Raw genomic sequence first — 12,926 nt, forward strand, 5'->3', positions numbered from 1 at the left:
TCCTCCTCCCTCTCATCCTCTTTTTCCTCCTGTTTCCTCTTCTCCTTTCCTCCTCCCTTCTCGGTGTGTCTATCAATCCCCACTCCTGCAGGTATTTAACCCCTCGCTTCCAAACAGAGCATTATGATGTAACTAAGTGGGTAGAAGATGTGAATAAAAACAGTGAAGGACCCTACCTTAGGTATTACCTCAGATCATCTCCTATTCCTCAACAACCCCCACCCCCCTCTTTTAACTCCCCTTTGGCTTGGTCTGTGTATTTGGGTTCAATCTGGCCAGGGGAGGTAGGGAAGGGTTATACCAGTGGTTCCCAAATGGGGGTCAGCTCCCTTTATCACAGATAAAGAGCAGATTGATTGGTAGTTCTGGTGATGATATCAGAGCTTTGGTTGACAGCTCTTGATCCTCTTGTGTCTTTGGACTCCCATGATTCATTGCTTTTAGCGTACGATGGTTGGATGTATCAATAGCTGCTGAACTTTTACAACAGTTTTACATTATGTTGAGTATTGAGTAACATAATTGTCTTGCTTTATTTGTAATGACACCAAAAAGGAAGTCATTAGAAATAATCTCTATTACTAGTCTATTTCCTTATTTCCCTCCGTTGCTCTTGCCATCTTCTATTTCTTTATCTCTGCATGTTCAGTGTTGTGTTTGCTCTGATGTCATCATTGTGCTACACACATGTCTGAGTCCCCTACTGAGTGTCTCTGTGCTCAACGGCCTGGTCGGTTCACATTTACCCACCATGACACCATCTCCACTACACCTTCTGGTCCTGGACCAGCCCAGATACACCCCAACACAGGCACAGGTCTAGTCAAATTAACTGTACTCAGTGGGTGACTGACTGACCTGCCCACTCCCACTCCAGCCACAGCACAGCTGGCCCTGTTGCATTGCTGATGATGGTGCAGCGGTTGATGATGTCATAGGCAGGTCGATGAGAGGAAGAGGTGACTGTTCCCAGACCAGGGCTGTTCAGGCTGGTCTACTCTGGCACAGGCAGATGCTTCCCCTAACCACAGCTCTAGGGTCAAATTATCGAACCCCCAATCTGAACCTTAACCGTTAGGGTCATGAAAAAATGTCTGCCTCTGTGTTTAGGGGCGACTTCTGCCTATTCCCGGGCAGATCAGTAAGAATGATGATATCACCGTTTATAGTGAGGTAATTTCCTGCCTCTTTCAGGACACTCTCCCCGGCGAAGTCGCCCACCTCCTCCACGGGGTCCATTGCATCCAGCCGGAGGTACCCTTACCCCATGCCCCCCCTCCCCGACGACCAGAAGAAGGCCAACAGGCAGAGTGCCAGGGTAAACTACTATAATAACACAGTATATAGCACATACTGCACATAACATCTCATAAGTAACATATACTGTACATAACATCTCATACGTAACAGACTGTACATAACATCTCATACGTAACATACTGTACATAACATCTCATATGTAACACACTGTACATAACATCTCATACGTAACACATACTGTACATAACATCTCATATGTAACACATACTGTACATAACATCTCATATGTAACATACTGTACATAACATCTCATACGTAACATACTGTACATAATGTCCTAGAAACTAGGTAAATACAGTAGTAGTTAATGACGTGTGTACTATAAATACCCCTATTGCATTGTGGGGTTAACTGCAGTTAAGGTACTGAAGCCATTATCTAATTATAGTCTTTGTCTCTTCATCTCGTTTCTCTTCCTGCAGCTGTGGGAGACTTCAATATAACTCCTGTTATCTACTCTGCAAAACTACTTAAGAACTACATTTTCGTCCACTTTTCTATGAATTAAAAAATACAAAGAAAAACAAAATTGAAACAAAATGACGAAAAAAGTGAGTAACTGGTATGAGCGGAAAAGAGAAGCAGAGGAAGATGAAGAGGAGGAAGGTGTGAGAGTGTGTGAGAGTGTGTACGAGTTCCGTCAGACCTGACCTGCTCAGTAGGGGACGCTAAAGTGGGCCATCTGTCATTCCTACACTGACAAGCCAAGACAGAACGAGGCAAGACAAGATCCCTTTCAGATTAGTTGGAGATCCACCAGAGATCAGCCCTTCACTCATTGGTGAGGAAAAAGCAAAGCTGTTGTGATGGTAATGGTGCAGACAGAGAGGAGAGGCCTTGTTGTGGATGTCTCCCCCACTCCCAACACCCCAACATCCCCCCAGCTTCCACCACACTCTTCTAGTTCCTCCCTCAAACTGTCCCAACTTACCTTACTCACCTCTCCCCCCAACCCCCCTCTAGCCCTGCCCCCATGTAAACTCTCTCCTCTGATTGGTGCTCCTCTCTGTTGAGGGGCGCGGACAGCTATCATATCAGCAGATTTCTTTACCATTTTGAAGCACGATGTTTAATTACTGTAGAAAACTCCAACACTGTATGCATGAGAACCCCCTGTTAATCAACTCTTCCTAGTGTCACAAAGAAGAAGAAGTCTGGGACGGACAGCATGCGGGGGATGGTGATGTCATACGTACTGTAGGCCTTTAAGCTTTCTTTACATTATAGGCTTCTTCTATCTCTGTGATCAGCGACTCATTATGAACTGTATCACACATTATACTAGCCAACTGCCCCTGACATGGCCCCTAGCCCCTAGCCCCTAGACCCTAGACCCTAGACCCTAGCCCCTAGACCCTAGCCCCTAGACCCTAGCCCCTAGACCCTAGCCCCTAGACCCTCCGTTCTCTTTCTTTCGCCGTGTCAGGTTTTCCTGAAGGATTTGGTTATCGTTGTAAATATGTACAGCTTAAAGGCAGAGTATTGTGTGCTTTTCTTTTTTACTTACTGGGAGGTGAATGATGAAGGGATGCTCCCCCTCTCCTCCTCCTGCTGTGGTTCGTGTTGTAGACAGACAGGGTCTCCGTAGGTCTTTGTAGAGACCCCGTACTTGGTTTTTCTGTCTGTTTCTCTCTTTTCATTTCTGGCTGAACTCTCTCTCTTCTCTCCCGTGTGTCTGTGTGAACACTCCAGCTTTCTTTTTCTTCCACAGCAGAATGTACAAACTGTGTTCTATATTTCCTCTTTGTGTCATCCCTTTCTCTGAGTAATGCACTCAGTCACAGCCCGTCATATTTAAGACAGTAAACTTAAGAATGTCATTGATTTATAACATTAACTGAGCATTTTATCCATTTGGATATTGATAATGATGAATATATTTTGAACTAACATCGTCCCATGAGCCCTTCCTCGCTACAGAGGGGAGAGAACAAGTGTTCTTTTGTAGTTTTAGATTTGATATACATGTTCATTTGGCCATGGTGGTTTAGAGAAGTTGGAGAAATGTCCTGTGACTATAATCATTCCACACTATGGTCTGTGTGTACAGCAGGGACAGACTGGCCATCTGGCATTTTGGGCAAATGCAAGATGGCCTGGTCCATTTTTTTAACACTGTGGCCTGTCTTACTTGTTTTTTGGGGTGCAAAATGATAATTATCTTGCTAATAATGGGGGTCTCGAGGAAAGAAATGGGCCGTTGTGTTTAAAATGCCAGAGCCGATTTCTGGTCCCAGTCCGCCCCTGGTGTACAGTGTGAGACCAGACATAACAGATAGATACAACTGGAACCGACAACGCCACTGAGATCCAACTGGACGAAGTGGGAATAACAATGTGGAAACTGAACATTGTGTCAGATGAATTTGGAATTTGTTTGGATAAAATTATTAAAATGTGCATTTTTGCTTTTGTTTTGTTTCCTACTGTAAGTTTGCCCTGCTGTCTGTAAATGAAGTGTCCTGTACAGTGCTTGCTGTTTGAGATTTATAAGACCAACAGAATGACAATGGATCTACTAGCTAGCACTCTATTGCTGTTCTCTGGTAATCTGTCTGTGAGGCTGTAATACGAAATAAGCATGACATTGAAATACTTTTTCCTTGATTGCCAATTGCTGTTATCTTCTTGGAATGTCATACCATAAACCCCATATCAGTAGGGAACAGGTTTTCAACATAATCAACCAGGTCTCAAACATTTTCATGAATGGCCCGAGTAATCTAGTGGTTTAAATGTGGCTTAAGATTCAGGTTCTTACCTACGCAGAGTAGGATAAAGTGTCCCTAGTAACTGATCCAAGGTCAGTTTTGTATCTTACCCCCCTGATGGTAAATGTTGTGAATCGGGGAGTGGAAAGCTGATCTTAGATCTGTGGCTAAAGGGAAACTTATTTGTACAGAAGTCACAACCCCCATCCCTAGTTACTGTATTGTCCATATCAGTTAAGCCTGCTGTATGTTAACTCCGTATGCTTAAGTTTGTGGGCACTGATCGTTTTGATTTTCTACTGTATGCATTATGACTGCAAAGATATTAAGATCACCACAATATCACATTAATATTGCTACTGTATGACAAGTCTCAAGTATTTTTTTAAAAACTCTTAAGTACCTTTATGTTCACTTCTCAGTGTTGTGTACTGCCGTTATTCAGACAGACCAACTGCATTGTTGTTCTTCTGTGCGTTGAGTGGAACGGAGATATGATGCAGACATTTTAGTTTTTTAAAGCACACACTCATCTCGGACCGCTCTGGCATGTGAAGATCTGTACGTGTCTTCTATGTTATGATGGGATACAGCTATGGCAACATGGGGTGCATTATGCTATAGAGATCTGTGCAGGTGAATGCATGTTGACTAAAGCTCTCATCATCACTCGTCTTATTTTAATTACGATATGATTGGCTGGTGCTTAGCAACTTGAGATTTGACCAAGGGATTCCCTAGGCCGTGGTAATATGAAAATAAAGGATCATACTTGTCAAGCAATATTTTAAATATCATACTGTCTTAATTCTGACATCTATGATAATTGACCTGCAGGTCATAGGATTGAGGTATATTAGACATTAGGATGGTGGCAGGTGGAACCTGTCCAGGTAACAAGATGTAACTTGTCTGATGTGTGTTATCTGTATTAGTGGCTTGACTGACGTAACCCAACCGGACCCACAGAGAAACGTCCAAACGCTCACAAAGTAGGGACAGATTCTTGAATGTATCAATACAACCAAGCACCAACCACCCAGCCATAGCCTGTGGAGAAGTAGGTTATATCAGGCCTCTGAACGCACCATGAAGTCTACTGAGAAGTAGGTTATAACAGGCCTCTGAACGCACCATGAAGTCTACTGAGATGTAGGTTATATCAGGCCTCTGAACACACCATGAAGTCTACTGAGATGTAGGTTATATCAGGCCTCTGAATACACCATGCAGTCCCATCCTGCTGCAATATGCTCCTACTGTGACCTTAACCCTCATATGTACCGCTACAAAATCTATATACAGTCTCAAATGATTGACACCCTGCATAAAGATAAGCAATAATGATAATTCAAATACTGAACTAAATTGTATGTAACAAAACAAAATTGGGGGAAATGATATTATTTGATAAAAATACTTTTGCTCAGAGAAAGATCTAGCTCAAAAGGTTAGGGGTCAGAATGATTGAAACGCCAAAGGGTTCTTATAAAGTAGTCAAAAGTTTCATATTCGGTCCCATATTCCTACAGCACACAATGACTACACCAAGCTTGTGACTCTAAAAACTTGTTGGATGCAACAAAAATGTGTCATTGCGTGCTAGGAATATGGGACCAAATATATTTTGGACTGACTTTATTTCTAAGAATCTTTAGGGGGTGTCAAATTTGACATTCCTTTGAGAAAAATAAGTATTACTTGTTAAACAATATTTCACTGAGCAACTGTATTGGTATAAATCAATCGTTTCCCCCTTTTAAAAAATATAATATAGCTTAGTAGTTTAATTATTTCTTACAATCATTATTGCTCATCTTTATGGAGGGTGTCAATCATTAAGACCCCACTGTATAATTACAGCACTTGTCTTTTACTGTATGCTGTACATAGACTGACAATGCAAAAATCAATGCCCATATTTTTTTTTCTTACAATATCATTCAGTATTGTAATATATTTAATATAAAATAAAACTTTCATCGATATTTTCTGTGTATGTTTAGTTTCCCTTAAGGTAAGGTTATTGCTAAAGGAGGCAGCATTAATTAACATGTTTATTACTACATGGTGGAAAAGCAACATATTACATCAAACAGTCGGAGACAACATCCAGCAGAAAAACACAAACGTACTTCCTCCCCTTTTTGTCAGCCCTCTTCCTCAACCTCTGTAACTCTGTCCATAGTGTGGTCATAAGGGGAAGGCAGGACGACAACACCCTTGCCTGGGTTATGACTGTGGGTGACATCATCGTTAGTGTTTTCCATAGATATTCATCCTGGCTCTGCACCCTGCTTGAGACTGTCGAGGAGTCATCCTACCTAGGGTATGATAGGTAGGAACACCACCCTGACTTCCACAACATTGAAAATGTTCCAGGCTGAATGAACATGAATCAAGTTCAAACCCTTTTTCAAAACTGCAGAACATACCAACCCTGAATGTTCCACAGTTCAGCTCAAACTGAGGCGGTGGGGGCCCCATGTGAGTGTATTCTTGGCTGGGACCGCCCCTCTCAGCGCCTGTAGCCTATCACGGTGCAGGGAGTCCGTTGCCATAGAGGCATCCTTGTCTAGTGATTGGCGGATACAGGTCTTGAGGTGTGCGATGCCAAAACCGGTGGCAGCTGAGATAGGAACCACGTGTCTGAAGACCATGTTGTTCTTAGGAAGCATATCGTCGGGTAACAGGTGGGAGAACTCTGAAAGGGAGAAGCACACCAGGGGGGCACTATGAGTAGTCTAATGTCACAGATCGTACACCTTAATTACCTAAGTTTATAATCTATGTATATCATCAGATTACCGTGTGGGTTTAGGAGTTGCTCCTGCAGCTCTGCGAGTTTGTCCTCTGCATCAGGCAGGTCCATCTTATTGACCACCAACACAGCAGGCTTACACGGGAGATCCTCCTTATACAGCTCCAACTCCTATAGGAGTGGTCGAGAGAGGAGGGGATAAGGAGAGAGAAAATATTATGATACTGGTGCTCGGAGGGAGAGGTTTCTGTGTAGATGTGTCCTGCTAGCCTCACTTTAATTAAAAGTTGAACAGCCTCAAAAGCAGACCTAAAGGGCGTTTTGCTTGCCAGCTGGAAACCACAAACATCCACCTATGACCAGAGAGAGAAGAGAGACTTCATCAGTATTACAGCTAGAGGCTTTTCCCACCACAAATCTCCTTGAGACTTTGACCATAAATTGTGTTTGTGTTTCGGTCGAACCACAAAGAGCAGCTGTCTGGTCCTCTCCACGTGTTTGAGGAACTGGTGGCCCATGCCTCTATTCATGTGGGCCCCCTCTATCAGCCCTGGGAGGTCTGCCACTGAGATCTACACCAATCCGAGGACAGAACACAGAATGGACCAATCAGAGGAGAGAACTCAGATTGAACCAATGAGAGGAGAGAGAACACTGAGTATGGACAAACCAGAAGACAATCTTGAGAATGAACCAATCAGGTGAAGGAAAATATTGACTCGCACAAAAAGGGAGGAAGTGACCTCATCTGCTTCTCTTACCTGTTTATGGTCTTCATACATGACCTTGCCAATCTCTGGTCTCAGAGTGGTGACTGCAGAACGACAAGAAACATTTACCATTCATAAATAACTCAAACATCATGGTATCATCCTCCAATCAAACATTTGACAAAAAACTGGGTAATATATGGAACATTCACTTCAGAGGTATGTGGTGTGTACATATGTACTCAATACTCACAGGCATAGCTGGCAATCTGGGGTTTGGCGTGAGACAGGGCGGTCAGTAGAGAGGACTTTCCTGCATTGGGGAACCTGGTAGTGATGGAGGGGGAAATCATGAAGTCAATATGTTCCTGTATGATTGTGTGTGTGTGTGTGTGTTTGTCCTGTCTCACCCCACCAGGCCGAGGTCAGCAATGAGTTTGAGGTCCAGTCGTATCTGTCTGGTCTGGCCCTTACTGGGCAGAAACTCTGAGTGGTAGGAGCCTCCTTGACCCCCTCTGGCCACCAGCACACGATCTCCCTCAGTGTTCAGCTTACCTATGGAGGGGATTGATGAGCTATGGTCAGTTAAATTTACACCCAACACTCTCATCCTGAGTGCAGACATCTAGATCATCTTCAACCAGTACACAGTGCCTTGTGTCAGTGAAGGAGGTGTATCATGTGTAAAGACTTACCGAGGACCATTCCATCATCATTGGTGACAGTAATGCCAGGAGGAGCCAAGACTTCTTGGTCCTCTCCTTTCTGCCCCCTCAGAGCACGGACACTACACACACACACACACACACACACACACACACACACACACACACACACACACACACACACACACACACACACACACACACACACACACACGATTGCTGGTAGTTCACGTCATGATTCTTCCAAAAGGGATATTGGCCACAATTGTTGTACAATGCTTTTGTGCATTATCCAATATGTGTGCCGCCTACATATGCAAGTGATCTACCGGTGAGCTCACCGTCCACCCAGTGAGTTGTGGTCCAGACATACCTGCTGTTGGTTCCTACTCCAGCGATGAAGCGTTTCTGGGGGTACTTATCCTTGACCCTCTTCAGAGTCATCTCCTTCTGAGCCACCACCCACACGTCTCCCCCTTTCCCCCCCTGACCCCCCAGACGGGGCAGCCCCATCCCCCCACTGCCCCCTCGCACATACAGACGCAGGTTGTCCACGAAGTTACCGTACTAGAGGAAAGGGAGTAGTGATGACATCATTTCACACTTTGCGTCAGACAACTGAAGTATCTACAACATTAATATATTGTAATGTCTTCTACAATGACGTGGACAGTAACGTAAAGTTTAGCTGTGTAGCCTTTTCCATTTCCATAACTAGCAAGTTCATTGTAGAAACGACCATGTAAAACTGATAGAACACCACAACCAACTAGCTAGTCCTGTCTACGAAACTGACCGTGAAGGGCAACAGAAGACCACCTACGACTAGCAAACTAAGCTAGCTAGCATGGCTACCTGGATAGTAGAGCCACAAACAGGAGGGGTTAGTTATAAATATATTTGGTATAGCTAACTTAGCTTGTTAGCGAACTACAATGTAACAGTGGTTTACTAACCTTCCGCCAACACATCCTACTGATCCAAACCATTTTGAGTAAATATTTAGAAGTTACAGTTGACCGTTTGTGGCAATTTTGCCTGAAGACGTCAGATTAGTCGTTCACATGTGTTGTTATAGGTTGTTTGGTGGTGGAACAGGAAACAGAAAACGGGGCGGTGATTCGATGATGTCAGCGTCAGTCAAGGTAGCTAGTCCCGCCTCCCTCTCCTCCCCAGCTAAACTATGCACACAAAATATTAGGCTATGTTGTGGGGTTTTACCTGTAGTCCTAGTCTACAAAGAAATCACAGTGTTTTGAACAATCATTTGGTTAAATCCCTTTGATAAACTTTCAAAAACACCACTAGTATAGGCTAAGTCATTTTATGTTAGGACCTATTTGTTTATAATTTTATAGCAGACCCTACCCCAAATTCATTAATTCATCCATCCAGTCAGTCAATCAGTCAGACATCATGTTTGTTCATAGGCTATCCCTGGTCAACTGTCAGCTCGTGCGCTACTTGCATGTAGGCTATGACAGGGTATGAGGTGCGCGCGGTGTTTAACTCTAAAGAGCTCCGCCATGGAGTGGACTTGTGAGTCAGTGTCAAGGTAATTTTCTATCCTAATGATAATAACTGACAAACAATAGCTCTGACCAATTCCCGAGGTTTGTAAGACCATGGGTATAATAATAATGAGTCAAAGACTCAGTTTATGCAAAAGGTTAGTACAGTTTATTCAGAGAACGTTCTGGCGTGCATAGTACAAAGCAATTAATTTTATACTGACTTCTCACGCCCACACATTCACACAAAAATACGCACACACATACACACATGTCCTGCTACGCACACACTGTCTGTCTCACTACCCAGCCGACAGAGATTAGTGGCCTTGTCCTTGAGATATACTCCCCGTTCTCTCCCAAATCTCTAGTCAGGTCGGCACCAAGCTCAGGCAGTCTGTGTTTAAAATACCATAAAGACATATTGTTTTACCCTAATTCTGACTAGGACTACACATTTATTGATTATGATTTTATACATTCTAATCAATTCCATACATTTATATGTTTCAGGGCGGAATATTCTAATCATTCAATTAACAGACAATTCTCACCTATCAGTCAGTCAATACGTCCACACAGTGAACCACACTGGATACGCACTCGCGTTAGGTGGTGGTTTTAAAAACTGCAACAGCTGATAGGCACATAACAAGTAAGTATCCTATATTTTGTTCATAGCCTATAGAGGCTATGGAAGTTTTTCTTTGAGAGGGAGATCATTACGCACACCTCTGATTTCACTTCTCACATTTTCTGTTTCTAAATGTGTGTCTGATGGCCATATGATCTGTCACTGTAGGTCGGTAGACTATATTTTACTTTAGCCTTCTTTCTCTGAGGCTATTTGTCTCTGCATTCCCATCCCTTTGCCACTCAGGGCTCTCTCTTTCCTATCGCACCAATCGGATGATGGTTTTACTCCATGGCTGGAGTCTTCTCCAGTGCCTTTGTATGCTCCTGACTCTCTCCACCGCCTCCTCCAACACCATGCCCAACTTTTTGATCGGAACCGACGGGGCCGGGGGAGTGGGGCTCGGTGTGGGGCGCAGCGGATTCATGGCTCCCGGTAACCTGGACGAGATCGACTCTGGCTGCTGGGACTTGTCTTCCCTCATGGTGATACAGACACGGCGGCTGCGCCTGGTGGACAGCACTGTGGGATTTCATGACATACCTGCTCACGTCGCAGAAGCACTACGAGCTGTTCCTAGAGCTCACGCAGCACTTCTGGGCCATGTACGTGGACTGCATGCTGTCCCGCGCGCACGGACTGGGGGAAGCGTGGCTTCAGCACAACGCTGTCCAAGCTGCGTGTCATGGAAGTCTCCCCAAATTACGCACAGAATAATGCATAGAGCGAGTGTTGTCTTTAGGCACAAGACTATGCGTAGACCTACTGCAAGTGTGACAAGAGTTTCAGATGAACCATTCTAATCTACCACCCTCCCGAGCTAGTGTTTTATTATTTAGAGTTCTCCGATAGGTGGCTGAAAAAGATTGGATGTGTATGAACAGTTCTTAGCACCATGAGTAGCCTACACCGAGGACATTGCCTTTAATATGGCTCTTTGAAGAGATATGCAAGTTTGTCAGACACATTCAAAACTGAAAAGTTGTCTGAAGTCAAGTTTATAGCCTAAATTCATATCCCATCGGTTGTGTGGACCCCCGTGATATGCATTAGGAGAGTGTGCTGCATTATCGCCACATTTTCAAGAAACTCAATGTTACTTTTCAGCTGATGCGTTGTTAATCATTTTGAAAAATAACAATAAAGAAAGTTGAACACTTTATATTTCTCAAAGTTATTTATTTGGCAACCAACGTTTGGCAGTCCATTGGAATGTTTATCCATGTATAGGAGTATGTCAAAATAACATTGAGCCCAATAGGAGGCTTTATACCAGTAGATTATTCTCACATGGGGAAGAGCAGGAAGCCTCTGAAGGTGCTGTGGCTAGAACCATCGTTATACACTGCCCAGCCACTGGGAAGGCGCATATGGACCTTATCACCCTTTTACAGATGCAGAGTCACTCCATTGCACACATACTCATTCCCAGCATTGTAATACTGACCATTATGCAATATTCTCTGGCCATTCCTGTACATGTTTAGACCCCCACTAAATGAGTTGTCATTAGAAAGCATAGAGAATCAGAAGTAGTAGACTCCTCTCACTGGTGCTGTGAAGATACCTGCATCAGAGGGAAACAGAGAGAGATCAACAACACTGTCATTTTCTCATGGGCCTTGTACGAGAGCGTCACCAACGTAATGTATCACGGGGAAATTGTGACTGACTGATCTACAAATAAATTAGACTAGTTATTTATGATGCAAGTTGATTTGTAGATCAGTCAGTCGACAGCCGCCTACACTGTCGACTGCAATGTTGAATAAGCCCATGGACATTGGAGCAGCATGTTTAGTGATCGTGGACTCTGCCACTGGCCCACTTGGACATGTGTATTGATGTGTAAGCAGTACCTACCTGTATTTGGGTTGTAGGTGTTGCCGACGTTTGTGAAGACCTTGGTGTAGATCAGTTGGGTTTCAGTATTGAAAGGTCCTACTTTTCCTGAGTTAGTCAAACCAGCAGAGAAGGCCACCTTTGGTTTCTGGTGTCCTTTGACAGCTCTTTGGTCTTGGCCATAGTGGAGTTTGGAGTGTGACTGTTTGAGGTTGTGGACAGGTGTCTTTTATACTGATAACAAGTTCAAACAGGTGCCATTAATACAGGTAACGGGTGGAGGACAGAGGAGCCTCTTAAAGAAGAAGTTACAGGTCTGTGAGAGCCAGAAATCTTGCTTGTTTGTAGGTGACCAAATACTGATTTTCCACCATCATTTGCAAATAATTTCATTAAAAATCCTACAATGTGATTTTCTGGATTTTTTTCTCATTTTATCTGTCATAGTTGAAGTGTACCTATAATGAAAATTACAGGCCTCTCTCATCTTTTTAAGTGGGAGAACTTGCACAATTGGTGGCTGACTAAATACTTTTTTGCACCACTGTATGTCAAGTTTTGAGGGTGTGTGCAATTGGCATGCTGACTGCAGGAATGTTAGTTTCTCTACCATAAGCCACCTCCAATGTCATTTTAGAGAATTTAGCAGTATGTCCAACAGTCTTCACAACTGCAGACCATGTGTAACCATGCCAGCACAGGACCTCCACAACAGGCTGCCTCACCTGCGGTATCATCTGAGATCAGTCACCCTTTTGTGGGGAAAAACTAA

General features: G+C 43.7%; 2 protein-coding genes across 5 annotated transcripts in view; one reads left to right on the forward strand and one right to left on the reverse strand.

The window, feature by feature from the left end:
• The window catches only part of LOC112235368 (disintegrin and metalloproteinase domain-containing protein 22-like), a 153,811-nt gene extending 147,792 nt beyond the window's left edge, over window positions 1-6,019 (forward strand). For 3 of the 4 annotated variants that reach the window (XM_042319285.1, XM_042319288.1, XM_042319286.1), the window contains exons 30-32: window positions 92-181; window positions 1,195-1,318; window positions 1,743-6,019. In XM_042319285.1, coding sequence (XP_042175219.1) covers window positions 92-181; window positions 1,195-1,318; window positions 1,743-1,763 — 235 coding nt within the window. In that variant the 3' untranslated portion in view covers window positions 1,764-6,019. The remainder of the gene's footprint in view (window positions 1-91; window positions 182-1,194; window positions 1,319-1,742) is intronic. The other variant, XM_042319287.1, reaches the window with a different exon arrangement.
• A 56-nt stretch (window positions 6,020-6,075) lies between these two features.
• On the reverse strand, window positions 6,076-9,278 carry gtpbp10 (GTP-binding protein 10 (putative)). The gene is made up of 10 exons (XM_024403781.2): window positions 9,124-9,278; window positions 8,541-8,734; window positions 8,198-8,289; window positions 7,913-8,057; window positions 7,756-7,829; window positions 7,554-7,606; window positions 7,257-7,364; window positions 7,068-7,145; window positions 6,840-6,963; window positions 6,076-6,735 (listed from the first exon to the last, which is right to left on the reverse strand). Exons 1-10 carry the CDS (start codon window positions 9,154-9,156, stop codon window positions 6,488-6,490), a joined length of 1,149 nt encoding a protein of 382 aa, XP_024259549.1. The 5' UTR covers window positions 9,157-9,278; the 3' UTR covers window positions 6,076-6,487.
• Window positions 9,279-12,926: the final 3,648 nt, after the last annotated feature.

The sequence above is a fragment of the Oncorhynchus tshawytscha genome, unplaced genomic scaffold, assembly GCF_018296145.1.
Source record: "Oncorhynchus tshawytscha isolate Ot180627B unplaced genomic scaffold, Otsh_v2.0 Un_scaffold_17_pilon_pilon, whole genome shotgun sequence".
Taxonomy (NCBI): Eukaryota; Metazoa; Chordata; class Actinopteri; order Salmoniformes; family Salmonidae; genus Oncorhynchus; species Oncorhynchus tshawytscha.

Excerpts from the sequence above, each read along its gene's own strand:
- gtpbp10 (XM_024403781.2), bottom strand. The coding sequence starts at position 9,156 with ATGGTTTGGATCAGTAGGATGTGTTGGCGGAAG. Across the intron at positions 7,830-7,912 it reads GCTGACCTCGGCCTGGTGGG|GTTCCCCAATGCAGGAAAGT; the intron begins GTGAGACAGGAC and ends CATCACTACCAG. Across the intron at positions 6,964-7,067 it reads CTGTTCAACTTTTAATTAAA|GAGTTGGAGCTGTATAAGGA; the intron begins GTGAGGCTAGCA and ends CCACTCCTATAG.